At 42.9% G+C, this 26,290-nt stretch overlaps 1 protein-coding gene across 8 annotated transcripts in view; it reads left to right on the top strand.

Annotated features, from left to right (window-relative positions):
* The window catches only part of TRMT9B (tRNA methyltransferase 9B (putative)), a 46,287-nt gene extending 26,139 nt beyond the window's left edge, over nucleotides 1-20,148 (top strand). For 3 of the 8 annotated variants that reach the window (XM_080658996.1, XM_080658998.1, XM_080658997.1), the window contains 4 exons: nucleotides 1,361-1,545; nucleotides 9,597-9,751; nucleotides 14,395-14,568; nucleotides 17,023-20,148. In XM_080658996.1, coding sequence (XP_080515122.1) covers nucleotides 9,598-9,751; nucleotides 14,395-14,568; nucleotides 17,023-18,056 — 1,362 coding nt within the window. In that variant the 5' untranslated portion in view covers nucleotides 1,361-1,545; nucleotide 9,597 and the 3' untranslated portion in view covers nucleotides 18,057-20,148. Of the gene's footprint in view, nucleotides 1-1,360; nucleotides 1,546-9,596; nucleotides 9,752-14,394; nucleotides 14,569-17,006 lie in introns of those variants that run through there. The other 5 variants (XM_080659002.1, XM_080659003.1, XM_080659000.1 and 2 more) reach the window with 3 other exon arrangements.
* The last annotated feature ends 6,142 nt before the right edge of the window (nucleotides 20,149-26,290 follow it).

The following is a 26,290-nucleotide window of genomic DNA, read 5'->3' as shown; positions in this document are numbered from 1 at the left end:
CAGGCCAGGGGAGAGTGATTTCAAATGAGAGCCTTTAGTTGCAGGAAGGGCACAAGGCTCAATAAATGAACATGCCTTCTCTATGATTAGAGAAGCTCTGAAAGTGCATGAGGAAAGATGAGGTCCTTTGACTAACAGCTCTTTCAAGACCCTTCTTCTTTTTTAAAATATGTTTTTATTCATTTCAGAGAGGAAAGGAGAGGGAGAGAGAGATAGGAACATCAATAATGATGAGAGAGAATCATTGATGGGTTGCCTCCTGCACACCCCCTACTGGGATCGAGCCCACAACCCGGGCATGTGCTCTGACGGGGAATGGAACCATGATCACTTAGTTCATAGACTGATGCTCAACCACTGAGCAACACCAGCTGGGCAAGATCCTTCTTAAATATTCTTCCTACAAAGTCACCCTTGGCAGTTCTCAGTGGTGCAGATTCTATACCTGCATATGATTGAGAGATGACTGGGGTTTAAACATTCCAAAGACCAGAGAGCTTTTCAGAGCATACCCAGATCATTGATTCTTAAATAGGGGCCCAGATTGGGGTGGATGGGGGACAGAAGGACGTTGGGGAAAGCCACATGCACCCCGCCATCTTGAGAATCACTGTTCATAGTAAGTACAGTTTGTGGCAGTGAGGTGCACACACAAAGGATATGAAGTCTACAAACATGGTTGAGCACTGTGATCACATGAAGGTCCATTTGCCTCACTTACAGATGAGGAATCTGGCCTGAGGTTTCACAGGATGGACTTTTCCTACCACACCAGGCAGCTCTTCCGACCTCATTCTGTCCCCCTAAGACCTCTGCATTGCAAAGTGCTTTTTGGCATACCAGGTCCAATTTTTTAAAAAATTTTAGAAACTGAGAGCTTTTTGATGGGTTTCATGTCAGACCCGCTCTGTTATGAAAAGTGCAAAAAGTAAATGTGAGCAAGAAGGATAGGAGAACTTGTCAGAGTGACATGGAAGTAGCTGATAACACAAACAAATATTGAGCAGTACTGGAATGATTTAGCACAATTTGGTAATATTGTCTTAAATAGGTAGTACATTTAATTAAGCCACTGTATTCCAAGCTGACTTTGTGTGCTTGTAATTTTTCCAGGGACAAGATGACACCATTCGATTTAATTTTAGGGAAAAGTACAGTACATCTTACAGAAAGCTTAGGAATTAAAGTCAGAAACTGCTCTTAGAGTTCTGGTGTATTCCACAGATCTTAACAGTTCGTTCTCATCCCTTCCTCTCTGGGTAATCTATGGCTAGGTCCAGAGGTGAACCTGGGCTGCAGCTGGCTCCACATTTTTATTATGTAAAATAACACTTACTGTTTGTTTGTTTTTTCCTAATAGGGCCTGTGTCCCCTGCAGAGTGGCTCATCATGTGAAGGAATCTCTACTTGATGTCACCCTACTACTTTTCACGTGCATTACACATTGAGAAGGTCATGAGCAACAACTGTCACTCTCTGAGGGTGGAAACTGCCATGATTCACAAAGACAAGAAGTAATTTTCCTGTAATCACAAGATGACTCAGGTTAGTTGCTTTCAGCTATTACTACAATTTAAATAATCTGAGGTTTTTGGCCATGTCCATGTTTAGTAAACCTAATTAATCCCAATTCCTATAATTTTAAGTTTATGACCATGATATAAAGTTGGAATTTATTTTTACACTAGGTAGAAAAAGAATTTGAAAATAGTTGTACAAAGTTAAAATTACAAGAATGTACAGTATTTAGGTTTTATTAGAGTGCAAAATGCTTTTCTAGGACTTAAAAAGCATTGCTAAATGATACTTTTTTTAAATTTCATTTTATTTTTTTTAATTTAATAAATCTTTATTGTTCAGATTATTACAGTTGTTCCTATTCCCCCCCCCATAGCTCCCCTCCACCCGGTTCCCACCCCACCCTCTGCCCTTACCTGCCCCCCACTGTCCTCATCCATAGGTGTACGATTTTTGTCCACACTCTTCCCGCACCCCCTACACCCTTTTCCCCCCGAGAATTGTCAGTCCACTCCCTTTCTATGCCCCTGATTCTATTATATTCACCAGTTTATTCTGTTCATCAGATTTTTAGATTCACTTGTTGATAGACATGTATTTATTGTTCATAATTTTTATCTTTACCTTTTTCTTCTTCTTCCTCTTCTTAAAGAATACCTTTCAGCATTTCATATAATACTAGTTTGGTGGTGATGAACTCCTTTAGCTTTTTCTTATCTGTGAAGCTCTTTATCTGACCTTCCATTCTGAATGTTAGCTTTGCTGGGTAAAGTAATCTTGGTTGTAGGTTCTTGCTATTCATCACTTTGAATATTTCTTGCCACTGCTATCTGACCTGCATAGTTTCTGTTGAGAAATCAGCTGACAATCGTATGGGTGTTCCCTTGTAGGTAATTAACTGTTTTTCTCTTGCTGCTTTTAATATTCTCTCTTTGTCTTTTGCTCTTGGCATTTTAATTATGATGTGTCTTGGTATGGTCCTCTTTGCATTCCTTTTGTTTGGGGTTCTGTGCGCTTCCTGGACTTGTAAGTCTATTTCTTTCACCAGGTGGGGGAAGTTTTTGGTCATTATTTCTTCAAACAGGTTTTCAGTATCTTGCTCTCTCTCTTCTTCTGGCACCCCCATAATTCTAATGTTGGTACACTTGAGGTTGTCCCAGAGGATCCTTACACTATCTGCAAATTTTTGGATTCTTTTTTCTTTTTGCTTTTCTGGTTGAGTGTTTTTTGCTTCTTTGTATTTCAACTCTTTGACTTGATTCTTGCGGTCCTCTATTCTGCTGTTAGGTCTCTGTATAATATTTTTTATTTCAGTCAGTGTATGTTTCATTTCTGGTTGGTCCTTTTTCATATCCTCGAGGGTCTCGCTAAATTTATCGGCCTTTTCTAGGAAATTCTTGAAAAACCTTATAACCATGGTTTTGAACTCTATATCCAGTCATTTGTTTTCCTCCATTTCTTTCATTTGTGATCTGTTTCTTTGTCTCCGCATTTTTGCTGCTTCCCTGAGTTGGTAGAGTAGCTTTGTGTGGTAGGTGTCCTCTAGGGCACAGAGGCTCAGCCTCCCCAGTTACCTGAGGTGGACACTCTTGGTGCACCCCTTTGTGGACTGTGTGCTCAGCCTTGTTGTAGTTAAGTCTTGATTGTTGTTGGTATCACTGGGAGGAATTGACCTCCAGACCAATTGGCTGTGAGGATCAGCTTTGTCTATGCTGGGAGAACTTCTGTGCTGGAGACACTCTTATGAGACAAGACTTGCAAAATTACAAAAGCCTCTGTGCTCAGCTTGGATGGGGCGGAGTCTCAGGGCAGAACAGACAGTCTTGGCTTCCCATCAGCCCTGCCCTATGAGGCCTCTGGGTCTCAGTGTCCCTCGGTAATCGCTGCAAGCACCTCTGAGAGAAAGCTGCCCTCAAGTTTCGCCTGCTGCCAGACAGTCCAGTTTCTCCTCGAATGAGTCGGGGTTCCCAGAAACTTGCCCGGAACTGGAGTTCAGTGCAGTCGGGAGCTTCTGTCTCCCTCCCGCTTTAGAAAGCCAGCCACGCACTCAGCCTCCCGTGCATTCAGTCCTCTCTGTGCGCATGCGCCTCCAGACCTCTGCCTTCCACAGCTCCCATGTCTCAGTGTGCTTTCTCTTTTCCTGACTGTCCAGATTCCCCCCGAATGAGTCTGGTTTCCCAGCGTCTTGCCCGGGACTGGACTTCAGTGCAGTCGGGAGCTTCCTTCTCCCTCCTGCTTTAGAAAGCCAGCCGCGCACTCAGCCGCCCCTGCACACAGCTGCCCATCCTCTCTGCATGCGAGTCTCCATACCTCAGCCTTTTGCAGCTCCTCTGAGTCTCAATGTGCTTTCCTCTTTTCTTCTAGTTGTAGAATTTCCACTCAGCCAGCTTTCCTGTGGTTCTGGATGGTGTCCATTTTGTCTTTTAGTTGTTTTTTGATATTGTTGTGCAAGGCAGCAGTTTAGGTGTTTACCTGTGCTGCCATCTTGGTTTCTCTCTTAAATGATACTCAGTCCGCTCAGCCCCTCCGGGGTGGCAGGCGTGCGGCACAGCTGGGCCCACCCCCAGGCAGGTCCGGCCGCTCTGCGTGCCAGCCTCTGGAGCAGTCCCCTCAGCCCCCCAGCTGCCCAGGGCCGGCCTGAGGTGCAGGCAAGCCTCGATGTCAGCTGCCCAGCCACCTAGGGCCGGCCTGAGGCCCAGGCAAGCTTCAGATGGTGGTTGCCCAGCTGACGCCCGAGGAGCAGGCAAGCATCAGATGGCGGCTGCCCAGCTGCCCAGGGCCGCCCGAGGTTCAGATAACCAGGGCCGGCCAAGGCTTGCGCTGCTGGCAGTGGCAGCAGCAGAGGTGTGATGGGGGTGTCACCTTCCCCTGATCACCAGGTCACCTCCTGCCCCTGAGGGCTCCCGGACTGTGAGAGAGGGCAGGCTGGGCTGAGGGACCGCCCCCCTCCAGTGCATGAATTTTCATGCACCGGGCCTCTAGTTAAGTATAAGTAAATTCTTTGAACTGTCCTGACTAACTTCTATTTTTACTTTAGAATTATAGTTTAAATACATCTTTAAAATGTAAAACAGTTTTATTCCCTCATTTTAAATACTGTGTCTTCTGTGGTATTTATAGTAGGAGAACAATTTAAATTTTTTTAGTGATAGAAGTGTGGCTGTTGCATGCCTAGGGTATAGCTCTAAAACAGGCCTCTACTAGGGCAGGAAATCTGTTGTCTTGCAGAGGATGCTCAGGAAACAGCTCATTGAGCCATTGATTCTAATTCTACAGTTAATTACTGAGTGACTGCCCTGGGTTCAGTTTCTTCCCTCCAGGATCTTTTAATCTAGTTGGGACATATACAGAGTATAGAGTTCAAGATAGTATCAGGATAAATGCCCTAGGAGTGACAGAGATAATAAATATGCAGCACACAAAATTACTGGGGAGATTGTTTTTAGCTATAGTTATCCATGATGTCTTCGTGGAGGAGGAGGAAGCTGTGCTAGACTTTGAAGGCCAGGTGAGATTTTGGAGGGGGTAGGCGATAGGAGAGCATTTCAGATGAGAGAGAACCACCTGCTGACTTCAGCGAAGACCTCGATGAGGAGCGATAGAGGAGTTTATTGGCTCTCTGAGTCAGGAAAAGAGTGGCTCACAAGACTTCAAGGACTAGTCTCAGGGACCGGAAGCAGGACACTATGCTGCCATGTTTTGTTTTGTTTTTCCTCTCCATTTGTCTCTTATTCTGCTTGCTCCCCTGACTCCATTTTCTTCAACTTAAAGACAGGTATTTTCCCTGTGGAAGAAAATGGCCAGTGGCAGGCTGACCTTTATGCCTTTCCTACTCTGTGATGCCGGAGGCAAGGCCAACATTTCGTTGGCTCTACACTGAGATATCTTGAGGAAGGGCTCTGATTGGCTCAGCTTTTATCACCTGGCCACACTTGAACCAATGATTGTGTCCAGGATTATAGGATACCATGATTGGCCAGGGCTAGGTCACATGCCCATCCAGGGAAGGCAAGATACAAATTATCAGAAGGGGGAAGGTGGACTTGGTTGGACAAATAAAGACAATAGATATTCTAGCCTACTCAGAGTTAAATATACCTAAAGTGATATTTTAATATTGTAAATCTAATCATGTTGCCCCCAACTCACCTACCAACTTAAAACCTCTTTCTATTGCTCTTAAAAAACTCCCAATTGGATGAACTGTTGAACAAAATAGATCCAGAGACATAGGAGCATGGAACAGACTGTCTAACTTCAGAGGGAAGGTGGGGGAGGGTGGGTGGGTGGGAAGTGATCAAGCAAAGAGCTTGTAGGCATATATGCATAACCCATGGACACAGACAATAGGGTGGTGAAGGCCTAAAAGAGGTCAGTGGGGGTGGGGGGGGACATATGTAATACTTTCAACAATAAAGACTTAAAAAAAACCCTCCAAATTGGGTCTTCAGATTTTCAGTGCATTACTGTATGTGACTTCTCTTTACCTTTCAAATTATGTTCCCTTCTCTCATGACTCACCAGCAAGGCATCAGCTACAGGGGTCCAGAATTGGAATGCACACAGATTAGGAAGCCTGGCTAGACCAAACCCTATCTGCCTAGCTTCTCCTTGAACCCTGCACTTTTATTTTACTATGAGTCTTGCTAGCTTAATTACATTACCGAATTCTCAAGGAATTTGCGTATATAATTCACATGGAAATTTAAATCCACAGTGTCAAAAATGTCATACTGGATAGTCCTCTCCACAAATCAATTTCACAGTCAGCTATTGGTTCTACAGTGTATAATCTTAACTGTAAAATATAATAAAACAAAAAAATAGAGTTATATTGTTCCCATACTCTAAAATAGCTCTTTGAAGTTACTTGTTTATGGTAGAGGCCAGGCAATGGGGAGAGGACTCAGAGAACGTTCTCTGGGGGTGTTGTTCAGATACTACAAAATCTGAGCTGGTAGTTAGAGCCAGATGGAAGGGAATTGAGTTTTTGTTGATTGCCACTTAACATTTGCAAGTGCAATAAAGTTTATTTGTTCTAGGTTCTCGAAATTGTATTGCCTGACTGATTTCTTAAAGGGAAACCATTTAAACAGACTAAGTCTACTGAAAAAAATTTTTTTAGTCTACCGAGATTTTGATTTAAAAGAAAAGCACTCAGTGTTTTGGTTTTTCTTGTGTGTAGGCAGTTGTAGCCTGCCATATGTTTACTTTGTAAATTCTAGTTGAGGGTGCAATATAAGCTGTTTCAATTTGGGTGGAAGTTTTGTCAGACCTCACAAATGAGATCTGTACTCTGTTAGGAGTTTGCCAGATTTGCTGGGACTGTATGCAGGTCCATGGTAATTAAGGATAACCTACTCCTAATTTTTTTGGAGAGTAAATCCTAAAAGTCTCTTTCTTGCTATAGAAGGAATGATGAAATTAGAATACAGTTGTCCCCTGTACCTCCTAGTGGATGCCTGGAACCATCGATAATACTGAACCCTATATGCATTATGTTTTTTCCTATGCATATAGGAAGTTCACATATACATATATAAAGTTTAATTTATAAATCAGGCACAATAAGAAATTAATAACAATAACTATAATATAATAGTTTGTAATAACAGTTACGTGAATGTGGTCTTTCTCTCTCTCTAAATATCTTATTGTACTGTACTCACCCTTCTTATGATGATGTGAGATGATACAATGCCTTCGTGATGAGGTGAAGTGAGGTGGATATGATGGACAAAAGGATAATTCATATCCTGGGCAGGACGTAGGGGCATGGCAACAGATTTCATCATGCCACTCAGAACAGCGTACAATTTAAAACATATGAATTGTTTCTTTTTGGAATTTTCAATTTAATATTTTCAGACTGTGGTTGACCATGGGTAACTTAAACCTCAGAAAGCAAAACTGGATATGGGGGGGGAGGGACTACTATATTGTCATTGGATGATAATTGTAGTAATGATGGTCTTAAGTAAGAATCATCAGTGGATTAGATGCTAAAACTGGTGGGTGAGAGGATGAGGAACAGAATGTTTCCCTAGTCTCAAGAGATTTTGTTGCCGGTGGAAAGAGGGTTCTTCCACGGAGTCATGAGAAAAGCATTTTGAGGACCCACCGCTAGGACGATGAGGTGTTGTGGTAAAATTTATTGGAGCAATAACAAACTGTCCCCAGGTGCCTGGTGTCTCATCCACGACCAGATGGTTCCGCTCCATCTGCTGCAGAGTAAGTCCAGTCTCTGGGGCCGTAAACCCACACTTGTCTTCACCAAGCCCAGGAGGACCAGGGCCCAGAGACGCAGAACTTTCCTGTCCCATTGCCCTATCTGCACGTCCACTGCCAAGGCTGCACTTGGGCCTGCGTGTCTGCTAGGCCTAAACATAACACCTGCTGCTACAGAGAGAGAATGCTGGAACCAATGGGTGAACGAGCAAATGTATATTCCCTGGGGCTTGGGAGAGAGCACGCTTTCTTTCAAACTAACCAATCTCTCTCCTGGCTCTTAGCGGGCTTGGGCTGGGTCCTCCCTCTATCCACCTCAGTCTTTTCCCCAGGTTTTCCATGCTAGACTTTGCCCCTTTATATTACCATTTTGGCTCCTACTAGGCATCCCCAAAGTTTTGCTGCATCATCTGGTTTATACTACACATGTGCTTACCTACCCCTCCACCCCCCTGCACCATCTTAGCTTCTACTGCACATGTGCCTAGCAAAGGCATTTCCCCTGATGTTTTTATTTCTCACTCAGCCATCCCGGCTAATGACTGATGGCCACTTCTTCCTGCTCACTCTGGGGATTCAGTCCCCTCAGCAGAGGATGCAGATGTCCCCTGGGGAGCCTGTCGGTGCTGTGGCTTCCTAGTAAGTCAGGCTGAATGTCTGACTCAGCTCCCTAGTGAATCAGGCGATTCCATTTGTTCCCTTCCTTAACTAACTAGCTACCTACACTCATAGTATGCATGGGAAGCAACAGGAGGGCCAGGAGCAGGACTGAACTAGCTGATCTGTACCAGTAGGGCCAAATGGGTTCTTACATGATTGAACTTACTTTCATACTGAGTGGTAAAGAGCCACAATCTCAGCATCTGGCTATTTCCCTGGGCTACTCCTCACTCACATGCCACAAGAGAATAACGAAAAGATTAAGCCCCAAACAGCAGAGGCCTCTTAGACCTGCCCTTGTACTTCTCCCACTCCTATCTGATTGCCCTTGTCCTGCAGAGAAGGTCAGGGAAGGCTTTCTGGAAGAGGCGATGCTGTGCCAAGAATGAATAGAAGTTAGCCAGGGTAAACACAGCGCCTGTGCAGGCCCCTGGATGAGGGGGAATGAGTGGCGCCTGAGACACCGTGCATCATTGAGTATCACAGGCTCGTCTGATGCTGGCGAAGGATGGTGAGAAATGGCTTCAAGAGGCGAGTCGAGGCCAGGTCAGAAAGAGACTTGTAAGCCCTCCTAAGATACCTGAACTTGATCAGACAAGTATGGAATGCCTTTGAAGAAGTCTAAGCGAGGAAGCAACACAATTCGATTTATATTTTATAGAAATAGTTGTAGCAGAAATGAAGAAAGGGATTGAAGGGCCCCAAAAACACCTGCTTGCGGACTGTTGAAGTAATTCGGGTAAAGAAATAAGTACCCTTTCTAAAATAGCATCCGTAGGGATGTAGAGGAATGGTTGAAATCCAGAGACACTAAAAAAGGTAGAATCAGTCGGGCTTTGTGACTGGATTGGAGTGGTGAGCTGCATGTTACACATTTTAAAAAATCTGTTTATCATCAGAACGATTTTATCCAAGTGAATCTTAGGTATGTGCTTCCAAAATTTAGAACTGATCTTGCACAGGAAATGACAATGACTAGCTAATTCCCAAACCATTATTTTTGAAGATTTGCCAGTAAAACTGATGCCGTTTTGAGTCTTTTGACAGCTGTGGTGAAGGTTTTTCTCTTTGCAGCTTCGAGTAAAGATCAGCACAGCCTTGGGCAGTTGTAGGTTCCCAGGTTTAGGACATGTGCCTCCTCCTTCAGCTGTCTCTGACGGGCCTTTCTTGGGGTGGCCCTGTCTCCCCAGGATGGACCATGAGGCGGCCCAGCTGGAGAAGCAGCACGTGCACAGCGTGTATGAGAGCACCGCCCGGTACCTCAGCGACCTGCAGGGCAAAGCCTGGCCCCGCGTCCGCCAGTTCCTCCAGGACCAGGAGCCCGGCAGCCTCATCGCCGACATAGGTAACGCAGGGCCGGCTGCGTGGTGAGAAATAAGTGCCATCCTGTCTTTCTTTTCAGAGTCGGTTTTGCTTGCTGTGAGAACCGCAGTCTGAAATGGTGCCCTTGGCATGCCTGTAACCCAGCTCATTCCCTTTATTTTTTTAAGATACTTTTATTGATTTCAGAGAGGAAGGGAGGAGGAGAGAGAGAAACATTGATCGGCTGCCTCCTGCATGCCCCACACTGGGATCCAGCCGGCAACCTGGGCATGTGCTCTGACCGGGATAGGTCTAGGCTCAACCACTGAGCCACATCCCAGGGCAGCTCATTCACGTTATATCAGAAATTCATACAATCAAGACACAGAGTAGGAAACGTCCTCAAACTTACATGTAGACAGTGGCGGCGATCTCTTCAGCGTGTTGGGGCACATCCTCCAACATCGGTTGACTAAATCAGGATTAAACTGACTGCTTGGGAAGGTGACTGTTGTAACTTTGGAGATGGTCACATGTGTACATAGTGTGTTCCGGTGGCTCACCTCGAGTGGCTCTCATGCCTTCCACAGAAGACCCAGAGATCATAAATTTCCTGTAACCTCTTATTAATCTCATGGATTTTTTCTCCTGAACTATTCTGTGGGTGTTTCATTATTAGAACCTGTCTTTAGATAGACCATGGCTTTGTAATCATGGATTTGCCTGGCAGATCTGGGCTAAGGATGTTTCTGCATTGAGTGGTAAACCGCAGGCCGGTAGATCGTAGACTGAGGTCTGGGATCCCCATTTGAGGCTGCCCACCCAAAAGTGCCTTGTAACTGCGTGAAGATTACACCCAGGGAGCCCTAAGTCTGCACTTACACACTCTGCCTGATTTGACATTCACTCTAAGTGCTAGGAAGAGAAGCACATGTACCTGGCCAGGGCTTTTGACTTGTTGAAGATGGTGTGAGCAGTGTGGAATTTGGGGAAGGGGTGCATGTCATGTAGAAATAGAGTCTTTGAAAATATCTCTATCATGTCAGTGTTTTGTTTTTGTTTTAATAAATCTGGTTTCAGAAGATACAGTGACTTTGGAACTCTTACCATCCATAGTCTAAGCACAGTACCAGGATCTTAAAATCAGCTGGTAGGAAAAGGAACTATTCAACGCGTGGCTTTAGGACAACAGCATGTACATACGCTACTTTCTCATCCCTTACATCAGAAATTCCAAATGAAGTACTGAGGGAAGTATAAGAAAATGAAATCATTAAAGAACTAGAGGACAACTAGTTTATTATAAAAGAATAAAAAGAAATAACAATTTATATATTTTTAAATATATTTTATTGATTTTTTACAGAGAGGAAGGGAGAGGGATAGAGAGTTAGAAACATCAATGAGAGAGAAACATTGATCAGCTGCCTCCTGCACACTCCCTACTGGGGATGTGCCCGCAACCAAGGTACATGCCCTTGACCAGAATCAAACCTGGGACCCTTGAGTCCGCAGGCCGATGCTCTATCCACTGAGCCAAACCGGTTAGGGCAAAAAAGAATAATTTAAAAAGATAAAATAGCCCTAGCCGGTTTGGCTCAGTGGATAGAGCGTCAGCCTGTGGACCAAAGGGTCTTGGGTTCAGTTCCAGTCAAGGGCACCCACCTCGGTTGCAGGCTCCTCCCCAGACCAGGAGGCAACCAATCGGTGTGTTTCTTTCACGTTGATATTTCTCTCTGTTTTTCCCTCTCTCTTCCCCTCTCTCTAAAATCAATGGGAAAATATCTTTGGGAGAGGATTTAAAAAAAAAATAAAATAAAATAAAAAACAGAGGCAAAAGGCCTTTCTCTGTATGATTTTTTTTAAAAGTCAGAAAGCATTAAAAAAATACAGTTGATTGTCATTTTTCACAGTATTTATGTTCCATAAAGTTGTCAAGGACACTGAATTAGTGAATCCTGCGTTGTAACCCTCAGGGGAAGTACAGGATTCAGTTCCTGTGAACCTGTGGTCACATTTTTGTCAACTGGTCAATACCTCACCTGGTTCCATGTGTGTTTCTGTTTATTATTGATTTGCTAACAGTGAACTCACAGGCAACAACCATGTCGGATGCCTGGACAAAGCGTATTTTGTCCATAAGGCCCGTCTCAGCCTTCCTGCACTTAGAAACCGTAGGCAGCACTTCAGCACGATGCTGAATTTTAAACAGTGAAGTCAGCCCCCAAAAGTACGGAAATGCACAAAATGCGTGTGGTGCAGAATACAAAGCAGAGGGAAATGGAAGCATGCAGACACTTTCCGGTCTCTCTTCAATCCTACGACAGGTCAGCATTTAATGAGACTTTGCAGAGGACCCGGTGGTTGGGAACCCGTGCTTGCTGCAGCATCAAAGATCTTCTGATTTATTTCTTGCACTTTTACGATAGTGGGGTGACTAGGCTTGGCCGTCTTCTGGCTTTCCTCATTAGGATAAAACCTTCCCTCTCTAGCATCTCCGTGTGTGCACTTAGGAAATGGATAACCGCTTCAGATTTGGGATCTCCACTGCTATCCTTAAACATGAATACCATTAGAGATGAATTTAGGATGAGTCATGCTGGGAAGTTTTCAGGAGATGCTGAGATTTTTAAAAGACTTCAGTTTCCTCATTATTACCGGTTGCTCTCTGAACACTTCCTTCTAGCACTAATCATCTATAAATCTGTTTTTATTCGTATTTTTGAAGTAATTTTCCTTTCATTTCTCTAAATGTAACCCCTGAGCCAATAAAAAAAAAGCCAATAAAAAACAAGATTTTTTTTAAAAAACATGACCATCATCTTTGTAATCAGGATTTCAGTTTTAAAACACTCTGTGGATTATATTTTCCCCATGATTGCTCTTAAATATTGGATACTTTTTCTCACAAGCATTCTTAGGAACAGTGGCCATGAGATCTGAAATATTTATGAGACCTCAACCATATACATGGAAATACTAACATTGAAAATATTATTTTTTATTCATAAGCCATCCACTGTCTCACCTGGCATCAGCAAACCTTAATTATGCTTGTGGTGTCTCATGTAATTTTGAACAGTTCCTATCAAGGAGGAATTATTTAAAAAGTGTGACAGCTCTGCTGGCATGGCTCAGTGGTTGAGCATCAACCTATGAACCAGGAGGTCACGGTTCCATTCACGGTCAGGCCACACGCCCAGGTTGCAGGCTCGATCCTCAGTGGGGCGTGCAGGTGGCAGCCGATCAGTGATTCTCTCTCATTACTGATGTTTCTATCTCTCTCTTCCTCTCCCTTCTTCTCTGAAATCAATAAAAGATACATTTTTAAAAAGTGGTATATTTTAGAAGCTGCAAATTAATCATCTTTGAATAGTGGTTATATTTTAGAAAAATGTGAGACAAAAATCTACAGGTAATTCCAGAAGGTACAAATCTCAGCTCTGTTGATATCTTTAAATATTTCTGAAAAGGAATTAGATGACGTGTCTGTGCTAGACTATTCCAGGTACTGGATTTGGAAGGCTTTGTTTCAGGATGGTGATTCATTCACGGTACCATCTTCTTCCCTGTAATATCACTGAGATCTGATTGACCTAAATCTCTGGGCTGTGTACATGTTGAATGACTTGGGTCTCTGCCATCAGAAACCGAATGTCAAAAATGGTCTATTTAAGGAAAGAATAGTTCTTTCTTAGGTTGTGTTCTGAGTCACGTGAAACCGAGCACTGACGGTAGGGTGGATGAAAAACTGTGGAAATCTTTTTTCCATTCAAATGAAAATTTTTGAAAGCCTGTTTTCTTCATAGCCGTTTAAAAGTTTGGGCAGTGGTTTGTTTTATGTAACCAGTAAGCAGTAAGAGTGTCTAGAGCAGTGGTTCTCAACCTTTCTAATGCCGTGACCCTTTACTACAGTTCCTCATGTTGTGGTGACCCCCAACCGTAAAATTATTTTCGTTGCTACTTCATAACTGTAATTTTGCTACTGTTAATGAATCATAATGTAAATAAATATCTGTGTTTTCCTGTGGTCTTAGGCTCTACAGCAGCAGTTCTCAACCTGTGGATTGCGACCCACAGGTTGAGAACCGCTAGCAGGGTCACCTAAGACCATCGGAAAACACAGATATTTACATTATGATTCATAACAGTAGCAAAATTACAGTTATGAAGTAGCAACGAAAATAATTTTATGGTTGGGGGTCACCACAACATGAGGAACTGTATTAAAGGGTCGCGGCATTAGGAAGGTTGAGAACCACTGGTCTAGAGAGAGAGCAGGAGAATAAAGGCCATAACATATAGATCTGTACATAATGAAATACGTATGTGAAGGCAGCTTTTGTAAAGGGACTGGACACTGCCCCTGGGATGCTAGGGACCTATCATTCCTTGCCATGGGCCAGCTAACAGCTGTGCTAGCATGCTACGCCCTATGGACATTACCTCGCTAAATATTTAATAAGTATTATTTAGGTTTCCCAATCCCCTTTCCCTCTTCTGTTCTATCTGAAAATATGTAAGAGCTATCTGAAGGCTTTGCTTCTGTGTTTACCTTCACACCATGCTGTATTCTGTCTCGGTTAGTTAATATAAAGCTATTTCTGTTCTTGTTATCAGACAGGCTAACCGACATTGTTCCATTCTCCTTTAAGGATAGAATGTAACACAGTTTTTCTCTTATAGGTTGTGGGACTGGAAAGTACCTTAAGGTGAATAGCCAGGTACATACCCTGGGCTGTGACTACTGTGGGCCGTTGGTAGAGATTGCCCGGAGTAGGGGATGTGAAGTCATGGTGTGTGACAACCTTAATCTCCCCTTTAGGGATCAGGGCTTCGATGCCATCATCTCCATAGGAGGTAAGGCAGCCTGGTTACACGTTCCCTCTTGGCCATGGGAATCATTTGCGTGGTTGAAGCCATTCTTACAACCCAACATCCATTCTTTGTGGAAGGGTCTATGGAGTTCATTTTATCTAATTTTTAAAAACATATCAACTAATTGAATTATTTGACTAAACTCAAATGTACTTATGGTGGGACATGTAATTATTTTAACTAGTTAAACTTCCGAACTGTTATTTTATTCTTTTTGATGACTCATTTCAGTTTCTTTTGCTTATGAGTAAGGAAGTATTAGAGGAATTTTACTCATTGAAAACAGTACTTTGTTATATTGCAATGTAGCCGGATCTCCCAGCATGAAATGGACATTTCAAAGTCATATGACCTATTTTAGGCCAGAAGTGTGCTCTTTATTAGCAGAATCTTGTAGGACTAATGCCACCTGGAAGGATGTGTCCTCCAATCTGCCACTTGCTGGTAGGCAAGTCCCGGGGGAAGACAGCCCACCTGGTCCCAGATTGCGTTGTTTTTGTAAGGCCACTCAGCGCTCTCTGCCAGAGATTGCTCATAAATCTAGGGCGTATGTTTCTCAGATCCTCCCAGCAAGTGTGCCCATAAATATACATGCCAAAACTTAAAAAAAAAAAAAAAAAAAAAAAAAAACACAGCAAAAACCCTTGCCTGAAATTTACACAGGCTCATTTTACTCAAAACACATATTCCTGCAACCTGATAGGTTAGTCATTTTTAAATATGCTTGGGGCCCTTGCTGATCTCATGGCAAATTCTTTTGCAAAGCAAATTATTTGCTCCAAAACACTTTAAAAATTAATCTATTTAAATATACTAAGCTTTTTAAAAATATATATATTTTATTGATTTTTTACAGAGAGGAAGGGAGAGGGAGTAAGAGTTAGAAACATCGATGAGAGAAAAACATCAATCAGCTGCCTCCTGCCACCCCCTACTGGGGATGTGCCCGCAACCAAGGTACATGCCCTTGACCGGAATCGAACCTGGGACTCTTGAGTCCGCAGGCCGACGCTCTATCCACTGAGCCAAGCCAGTTAGGGCTATACTAAGCTTTATTAAAGCAAAGGGAACCTATATAAAATGGACTGACCAGATAAAAACTCGGCATAAAATGGTTTGCTCTCTCTTGAAGTAGGTGAGAAGTGGATTTATTCAACATTAGATGGGGACTGTATCTTTGTATATTGAGGCCTGGATGCCCTAACCTTGGAACTAGTTAGGATCGGCAGGAGATGGTTGCCATAGAAACCTGCTCTGTAATAGCCCTGCTTCTTTGTAGTTGAAACTGTTAAGTGCAAAATGGGGACATTTGTAAAGACCTAGAATCTGACAGAGGTCAGAGAGGAGGATTCCTTGCTCTTCGCTAGTTTACATTAGTTTTGGGGCCTGCAAGGCCACCTACATCCAGGCCAGGCTGCTGAGCCCCTGTTGTGGGCATGGGCTATTGACCAGCTTCCTACTTTGGGGAAACGCCCTGTGTGCGCAGGGTCAAGTCCTCCTCTGCTTCCACTTGAAGTCCCATGCCTTGTCCCAGAGGAAGTGGAGCATACTGGTTGTCATCCTCTGATGAGAAGTGTTCCCTTAAGTGGAAACACAGCCTGTGCCCTGACCATGGTGGGACCGGCCGCCTTTCAGTGCACAGGATGACACCCAGCTGAGCCACACCGGGCAGGGCGCGATACGTTTTTTATAGAATGTGGCCTAGTAACATGTTTATGATGATAGAAAGACAGTTCTGCTTGACTCTCACTTTAACTTTGCAGGGATTGAAAGTAAAAATGATGACCTAGAAGTTAACTTTTAAAAAAAATATATTCAACCATTTTCTATTACATTAACATTCTTAAAAATGATAAGCAATCATTTGGACTTGAGCTTGACTGGCTACCTTTGCACTATCTAAGTAGAAAAACATTTTAGCATTTTGCTCCACTCCTATTTGATTTATTAATTTTATTAACACTGATTAGTGGTATTAATCCTTCAGAGCTTTGGAAGTACCAATCATTCGTTAAAGTAATGAATTACTTCACAGAATTCTACTGGTGGCATTTACCTAACTTAATGCTTCCTTGCAGATTTTATCAATTCACATTGTTCACCCTCCAGTTAACACAATTCATAGGATTTGGGAACTGGAAGAGATTTTACACATTATTCATTCGAGGTGTCATAGATGAAGAGACTTAAAATCCATATAAGTTAAATAATTTCCCAAGATCAGTTGTCTACTAATTACAGGAGTCGAAGCTAGCAATTCTGTCTCTCCCAAAGCCACGCCCATGCTATTTCTACCATACGCCCTGCCCTGTAAGAAATACGGAGATTTGACTACATGACAAAATTGCATCACTGTTACATGGAAAATACTAACACATAAATGTGCAGGCTTACGTATGTACATACACATTGAGATCTAGTGTCTTCTTTTTTCAGTTATACATCATTTTTCTACAAAACAAAGAAGAATCCGAGCAATAAAGGAAATGGCCCGCATCTTGGTTCCCGGCGGCCAGCTGATGATTTACGTTTGGGCTATGGAACAAAAGAACCGGCACTTTGAGAAGCAAGACGTGCTGGTTCCGTGGAACCGGGCCTTATGCTCCCGGCTCGTCTCCGAATCCAGCCAGCCTGGGAGGAAGAGGCAGTGTGGCCACCTGGAAAGAGGCCACCCCTACCACCCGCCTGGCTCTGCGTGCAGCTGCTCTGTTTGTTTCAAGGAGCGACGGGACTCCAAACGGTCCCACAGCGCGGACTATGAGCCTGTCAGGGCCAGGACTTGCTGTGCAAACATTTCGAAGGAGGCCGGGGAAGAGAACGGCTTCTATAACACATTAGGAAAATCTTTTCGCTCCTGGTTTTGCTCCAGATCTTTGGATGAGTCAAGTCTGAGAAAGCAAATTGAAAGAATGCGACCCTTGAAAAACACAGAAGGTTGGGCCACCAGCACTATATCCATCCAGCCTTCCAGACGCTCTAGTGTAGACAGGGATCCCCAAGAGCCATTTCCAACAAGAGAGCAAAACTCAGATGAGGACGTGTTTGTGGAAACGTCTCAGAAGCCTTTGGAGTGGCTGAGAGCACCAGCCACAGTGAAACATCTCAGCAGAGACCACCAAGGAGAAACTGGGAGAAATGGGGGTGGGAATGGTCTGGGAAGCACCCATACTACTGAGAAGTGTGCGGCGGCGGGTGCGTTAGAAGAAGGGAAGCCTTCTGCTCGTAGGATACTGAGAAGGATTTCTATGCTTGATTCCACAGATTCCATCCCAGATGACACAATTCCTACTGAAGGACAACAGCCAGACGTTTTGGACTCCAGGGCCTTTATGCGCTACTACCACGTGTTTCGAGAAGGCGAGCTCTGTGGCCTGCTGAGGGAAAACGTGTCAGAGCTCCAAATCCTGAGCTCTGGGAATGACCATGGCAACTGGTGCGTCATCGCTGAGAAAAAAGAGACCTGTGATTGACTGGATCGTCTCGGATAGCTCCTCCAGAGATGAGCCACGCTCCTTTCACCGGCGTTGGGATGGCTACCTGAATTCGCATCCACTTCCATTACTTTTTAGCCCATGCATGCTCTGGTCTGTCGAGACTATGGAATGGTCATCTTTTGAATCTTGGCATAAGCACAGATTCTGGCATCTGAAGCATTTGGCGAAGGGTATTGATGGAAGAGATCTGAAGAAGCAGTGTGAAGTGAGCTTCAATACAGTTTGGGGGTTTTTTTCCCCCTTAAAGATGAAACTATTATGAGACTACATGTGTATAGTTTTTCAGTCTTATAAACTGATTTTAAAAGATTCTGTTTGTAAGTATACCTTCCAAAAACGGCTTTTTTATAAAGTTAGGGAGTAATTTCTGTTCCTCAGAAGATATTTTAGATCTGTGTGCCAGATAACAGATAAACCTGTTCCATTGCACAGATGGAAATTGAACCTGTTGATAAATTGTTTTGTTGCCAAGGCCTTGCTTCAACTTAGTCTTCAGAAAGGTGAAAAACAGTAGAGAGAGAAAAGAAGTGTTATTGGACTTTTCAAAACGATAAGCAGTCTCGAGTCAAGCTAAGTAGATCACAAGGTTATCAATGTCACTCAGAAGTTTTTAAAGGCAGTTAGCGTAGAGAGAGGTGACTGGGGTACTTGAAGTTGGTATTTTTCTGACCTTGTTAGAGGCAGGAAGATCCAGTTACGGTAAGACCAAGATTGACTAAGGAAGCGTTTTCACCTAGAACAGTGGTCCCCACCTTTTTTTGGCCATGCCCCACCTCAGCATCTCTAAAATCCTGATGCCCCCCCTGTGACATAAAATTCTTATTATTCAAAAAGTGAACTCCTGTTCACATGGAGGAAGCCTAAAAGGACATGAACTTGGTCTAAACAAGCTTCCAAAGAACATGGCATCCATGAAAGAGAAAAATAAAAGAACGAAAGGATAGGTGAAGTCCTGAGGAAGAAATCACTAAAAAATTGTTTAAAAGTAATAATAATATGAAGTGATATGAAAAAAATAGCAAATAAAGTTTCAAAACATAATAGAGAACTGAAATGCATAAATACGTCACAATATATATTTAGATACTGTATATGAGGCCCCTAGAACCATAAAAAATGCAAAAAATTCACTGTTAATAACTCATTCTCGAATTGCCCCCCTGTGGGGCGCGTGGCCCATGTTGGGAACCACTGACCTGGAATGATGACCTTCTTTGGACTGAGTGGATATTTAGGAAATGAGAATCGGGGTGAAGCTCTCTTTGGCTCTCGGTATAAAAGACTGTTAAGGGAGAAGATATTTGGCATTGGTGGGAGACCAGGTGTTGAACTTTTAAAAATAAAACCCGGGTATTTATCCTTTTGAAAGTGACCATTTTGTTAGTTAGTTAGTTATATTAGACATTTAGGCAGCATCAAGTCCTATTCATTAAAGTTGAATTCCTGCCACTTCACAGACAAGCCAGTAGTTTGGGCCTCTGTTTAGATTTAACCAGGGGTCTGTTTAAATCCATGTCATGGATCCTGAAACATAGATATAATATCAGGACGGGACTAGAGATCTAAGAGAAGCGGGAATAAGTTGACCCAGGAATACAGCCTCAGGTGGTTCCTTAATGAGGAGAGAATTGACACATAATTTCAACAAGAGCTTTTATACTTTCTGGACCATTGTAATCCTGAATGAAAATCCGATTCTTGTTCTCTTTTCCACTAAAATTAACTGAAACAGTAAAAGATTTCATTTGGTTTCTTTTTTCCTTCAGTGGTTGTACTCTGACTTAATAATGCTACTTTCAAAGAAACTTAAAGAATGATTTTTAATGCTTAGCTGAACATTATCAATGTTAAGAACTCATTTGGCTTTGAAATAAGACTGCATCACCACCTTTCTGATTGATGGGGGGGTGTGGTGGAAATGAGACATGGTTTGTATCGTTCAGTGCAGTTTGCATTAGCGAGACAATGAAAACAGGCAGAGAAGTGGGATATAAATTAGAAATTAATTTAGTGTCATCCATTTCTTTTTTTAAAATACATTTTTATTGATTTCAGAGAAGAAGGGAGAGGGAGAGAGAGATAAAAACATCAGTGATGAGAGAGAATCATTGATCGGCTGCCTCCTGCATGTCCCACACTGGGGATCGAGCCCACAACCCAGGCATGTGCCCTGACTGGGAGTCGAACCATGGCCTCCTGGTTCACAGGTCAACACTCAACCACTGAGTTTCTTAAATTAGGACATTAAACCATGAGTATAAGTGGTTTTATTGGTAGAAAGAAAAGATCCTCGGAGTCAGAGAAGTTCTTAAAGTTAAAGCTTGATGGCCTTTTTATTGCGAGTGGATTTTTCCTCTCTTTGAAGCCTGTTGTCAGATGTATTTTTAATCCCAGTCCTGCTGCGAGAAATCAGTCGGAAGTCTTTCTGGGGGTAGCCTGCCACTTACATAAAACTCAGTTCATTGGACCGCTCCAAAAGCTTTGAGCTAACCCATATGAGCAGCCACACACACACACACACACACGTTGTAGAAAATGATTCTTTAGAATGGTTTTTAATAAAGACATACTTTCACATAATTTTGATAGGGCTGTAAATGAAAAACCATTAATAATAGCAATCTTTCACTCTTCGTCTGCTGAGCACAGAATTCTATGCATCTAGACCTTATTTTGTATGCAAATATTTAATTCCTTTAATATTTAATATTTAAAGGCTGATAACGTCTCTTTGGTATATTCATGTGAAAAGCATTCTTAAATCTAACTTTTGCCTTTGGATAGATATCCATATATATCATATATATATATATGGCAATGGAAGAGCCTAATGTAAGTATCTTGATCAGTTCAAAGTCTTGCTCATCTTTAAAATTGTCCTCCAAAGGAAATGGAAGTCATAAATGAGCTTAAACACACACAGGTTATTTGCGAGTGTTCAGTCTGCCTTAACTTGCTCGATTATAGATTTTGCTGCTCTATCCGAAATGATTCAAAAGCTCAGTCTCCATTATTAGTACTGGTCCAACCGTGTTCCCACTCCCTCTCTTTTACTTGCCGGCATCACTGCAGACTCCCCCGATCAGAAGTAGAGGGATTGTTGGGGGTGTTTCTAAAAACCTTTGCTGGCTTCTTGGTGCCTCACTGGCTGATTTGCGGAAATCCATATAAACAGTCAAATGATTTGGGGAAAGTGCATTCACATAGACAGAGGATGCAATCAAAATAACGTTGTGGTGGGAACCATGCAAGAGGCCTATTCAGATTATTTTTAAGTTGTCACTGCAGTGATGAAATGACACCAGCATGTTGTAGTAACTAGCAGGCCATCTAACAGATATCTTGGAGCATCGTGTTGGCCCTCCTTTCTCCTTGTTCATCCTTATGCAGGATGCTGTGTCATTCCTGTCTCTAGTTTGCCTTCCTGTGTCCTTGCAAATTCTAAATGTCAAGATTTCCCTGCATTTTAACTGAGCATCAACTGAATGGGCAAAAATTAGACTCTAGTAATCCAGAGAAGACTAATCCAACTACAAATCAGCTAGAAACATCAATGAACTTGTATATTAATGGCCACAAAAGGCATAAGCATTGGTGGACTTTTTAAGTAAAAATAAACAGGTTTGAAGGAGGACGGAGGGCCTAATCTAATAGTTGTTCAACTTGGCGGGGCAGCTTAAAAGTGAGCTGTGCACACCCACTTCAGGAGGGAGAGGGGCGAGTGGAAACACTGGCCAAGCAGCTACAGTCTAAGAAGGACAAATTAGGGCAGGGCGGAGCTTTTGTCTCCTACTATGTAGAAAATTTGAAAAATATTGATAACAGCTAACTTTTCTTAATATCTAACATTTATTGTATCTGTAATCCTAGCCATAGCCCTCTAAAATAAGCATATTTATTGTTCCCATTTTACAGATGAGGAAAACTGAGACAGAAAGAAATTGCCCAGCATCACAGTCATACCCATAGTAAGGATCACACATCTAGTGAGGGGCAGGGCTGAGATCCGACCCCTGGCAGTCTGACTCCCAGCCAGTACTCTCAACCACAACGCTATGTACACCTAGTCACAGTATCTATATATATATAAAAGCCTAAGCAACCATTATGACCGGTCAACCACTGGACTGGTCAACCAGACGCTATGACGACACACTGACCATCAGGGGGCCTCAATGCAGGAGCTGCCTCCTGGTGGTCAGTGCACTCCCACAGCCAACCTTCCATGGCCAACTAACCTCCCGTGGTCCCTCCCTCCAGCCGGCCCCAATTGGCCCTGATTGCCGGCCAGGCCGAGGGACTCCACCCCTGCACGAATTCGTGCACTGGGCCTCTAGTTAGATTGTAAGAGCCTTTCAAGGTTAAGCAAAGATTACACAGCTAATCAGTAATTCCATCACTGTTCTTTACATATTTTCACCCATCTTTTATTATTTTTTTTTCTTCATTTTCAAGTCTGTTTCCATTTGATTTCAATTGAGAAAAAATAGCCTTGGTCACAAAATGTTGTGTGATTACTTCTCTCCAACTCTTCAATATTTTAAAAATGGTATTACCATCCTGGCCGGTGTAGCTCAGGTGGTTGAGCCTCACCCCATGCTCGGAGAGGTCGCCTGTTCCATTCCTGGTCAGGGCACATGCCTGGGTTGCAGGCTTGATCCCCAGTGCCAGGGCATGCAGGAGGCAGTTGATTGATGTTTCCCTCTAAAATCAATAAAAACATTCTTTTAAACTCCACTTTTAAATAAAAATTGTGTTACTGTTTTCCCATTTTATTTTATTTTTTGTTTGTGTGTTTTTCCATTTTATAAGTGAGAAATTGGAGGGCTATTCAGATATTTCATTCATGCCATTTGTTTACTGAACCCTGCAAGTTCCCAGATATATGGGTTATGTGGCAGTGAATATCAGATGTGCTGTGTGTACACAGAATATTAGAATTAACTGAAAGGTATATTCATTGTGTACCTACTACCGAGTTACATGGTTTAGTTTGAGAAAAACAATACACAAAATACTCTTGGGAAATCACAATGTATATCGGCATATTTAAGGCATACCCTGAAGTAAACAATTTACTGAGCTTGCCCCAGGCATATTAACATCCTCTAGCACAAGCATTCTGTGGAAAGCATCTCAGAAAATAATGTGTCTAATAGAATAAAACACACTCCTTAGGAGGTCATTCATAAGTTGACTCTAAATTATTTTCAGCCTCGTCTCCTGAAATTGCACCCAATTTTTTCTAGCCTGCAATCTGCTGTTTTAAACAATGCATTCATTAGAAATCACATAATGACAAGTAATTATCACATCCCCTAGATATAAACTTGGATTTCAACTGCCACCATTGCAATCCTTCTCCAAAGAAAAAGGCAGGAAGCAGGCTTCCTTCCATCAATTCAAAGGTCATATGAGATAAGTGCTATCATACACCCATCCAACAGATGGAAAAACCATGGGAGTGGAAGGGAAGGACAGAAGCACCAACAGACCCCAAACCAGAAGGCTCAGCTCCTCTCATCCCAACCTTAACATTTCAATTCCTAGTTTGAAGTTATGGACTCCATATTTGCCACCTCAATTATCTACAAAACTGGAATGAGTATTTTTAAAAGAACTCTCACCAACCAAGAATTAAAATGATCATGCACATAGAAAGCACAAGGCATGGCATGAAGAACACAAACACAGAAGCCTAAGAAAGCTAATCAAAGAGAAAATACTGTGAATTGTCCTATTTTGGGTTCCCCACGAGTCCCACAGTGCATGACGCATTCGTAGGGATGTGCATCATTTCAGTTTTAACACACCTGCTGTCCCCTCTAGATTTGGGTCTTCCACATTGATCATGCACTAATAATCACTCTATCTGGATGGGATTCGAACTAATTAGTACTAGAGGCCCGATGCACGAAAATTCGTGCAAGAGTAAGGCCTTCCTTCCCCCGGCTGCCAGCACCGGCTTCCCTCCAGCACCCAGGACCCGGGCTGCTTCACTCCAGCCCCAGCTTCATCAGGAAGGACATCCGGTCTAATTAGCATATTACCCTTTTATTATTATAGATGACCAATCCAATGGACTACTAGTGAGAATCAACTGTCAAATAGGATCCCTTGCCCGGCCAGCATGGCTCAGTGGTTGAGTGTCGACCTATGAACCAGGAGTTCGCAGTTCAATTCTCAGTCAGGGCACATGCCTGGGTTGCGGGCTTGACCACTAATAGGGGGCGTGCAGGAGGCAGCTGATCAATGATTCTCTCTCATCATTGAAGTTTCTATATCTCTCTCCCTCTCCCTCTCTGAAGTCAATAAAAAAGTATATATTTTAAAAATTGGATCCCTCTTTTGGCAATATATATAATATTGTCTTCAACTAGAGCTGGGAAAAATAAAGTTTCTGAACCAAATTCGTTATCAAAGGGTCCATACAGCCCTAGCTGGAGCATCAGCCTGCGGACTGAAGGGTCCCAGGTTTGATTCCGGCCAAGGGCACATGCCTGGGTTGTGGGCTCGATCCCCAGTAGGGGGCATGCAGGAGGCAGCCAATCAATAATTCTCTCTCATCATTGATGTTTCTATCTCTCCTCCCTTCCTCTCTGAAATCAATAAAGAAATATATTTTTAAAAAATAAAGGGTCCATACAAAACAATATATTTTCTACATGGAACGTTTCTTTTTCTCTGGTTGTTACCTCTGAAGAGAAAAAACCGTGGGTCACAGCAGTTCATCTGTAGCCAGTGTTGAATGTTGAATTCCCTGAAGAAGTTATGTTAATATTTATGGTCGCTTAGCAGGAAATTTGGTTGAGTGACAGACATTTCTCTAGTGAGCTAACCATACCACTTCCATTAGATGTTTTATTTGCACATGTAATGCATTAGTAAAGGACTGTTCTACTGTTTATTTGCACAGAACCCTGGCACTACTTAAGTCTCACTAAAATGGACCCCAGTGGAATTTCTGAGACGCTTTGAATATGGATGTGAAAACTGTCCCATTTTCTGTAGATGTTCTCTTCAATATGTATGATGTAAATATCCATATTCCTAGATGTTCTCTTCAATATGTATGATGTAAATATCCATATTCCTAGCCGTCATTACTAACCAAGAAAAAGCAGCCCCCTTAGGCACTTGTCAAAACATTAAATTACCAATTACCATAGAAATGTATTTCGTTGCATTGATTTTTTTTTGTTGTCGTTTTAGGGAAATTCGAAGATAATAGTTATGTGCCTCTTCTGATGTTGACATGTATTTGTATCAAAAGTACAAAAATATTTTTTTCTACAATGTACAGTTACTTGAGCTTTTTCCTGAAGAAGCTAACAATAGTTTTAAAAGCACAAACTGATGTAAAATATCTTTATTGTGACAATTTGAAGATACTGTATTTGCATCAACAATGACGTTAGGATCTTTTTGGTAATAAGGATTATAAAGATGGTCCTGTGTGTGCTTATGAAACGTATTAGTTATTCCCGTTGTGTGTAAGCGTTTCCACAGGCGTCCCTGGATGAGCAGGTTTGCCTTTCAGCTCCTCTCACAGGTACCCTCCTCCATCAGTTCAGCCCGCTCTTTATCCTTCCACAGAACTGGGCCAATTCCTGTTGGAATTCTGTTATCTTTGTCGAACGGAAATCAAACTAACTGTTCAATAACAGAGTGTCTTTAATTGGTTAATAAAGGGATATCGCTGACTTCTAAAATCTTTTAAGATGAATAAAGACGTATTCGACTATCTGAACGCGGGGGTGTGTGAAAGCATGGTTGTAACATTCAAACAACGTCACTGTTTTAAGTTCTTGGGATGCGAGCCTGCCTGCTCCCTGTGCTGACCTTTCCCGCCTGCAGGTGGCGCGCTCAGTGTGAGCGGGGGAGGGAGCAGGGCGGGGCGGGGCGGGGCGGGGCGGGGCGGGGCGTGGGCTCTGCACAGCTCAGCGGGGCTGCGGGCTGCCTCCCAGCACAGACGGTGCCTGGCCTGGTGCCACCTTGCCCACCTCCCACCCATTCCCTGGGATGGAGGAAGCCCCCACGTCTCCGCGGGCTCGGTTCGCCCCTCGTGGCGGCTGCTTGGGAGACAAAAATGAACAGTGCTGACAGCAGATGAAACAGACGCGGTGCCCGCCTTTCAGAGAGAATCAATGAAACCTCAGCCGCGTGCTGTGTGCTCAGCAGACATCTCTCCGTTTAAAAACTTCACTCGT

The sequence above is a fragment of the Plecotus auritus genome (genome assembly GCF_963455305.1).
Source record: "Plecotus auritus genome assembly, chromosome: 3".
NCBI classification, from domain to species: Eukaryota; Metazoa; Chordata; class Mammalia; order Chiroptera; family Vespertilionidae; genus Plecotus; species Plecotus auritus.
Note: the sequence above shows the minus strand (reverse complement) of the source record. Positions and strands in the feature narration are given on the sequence as shown.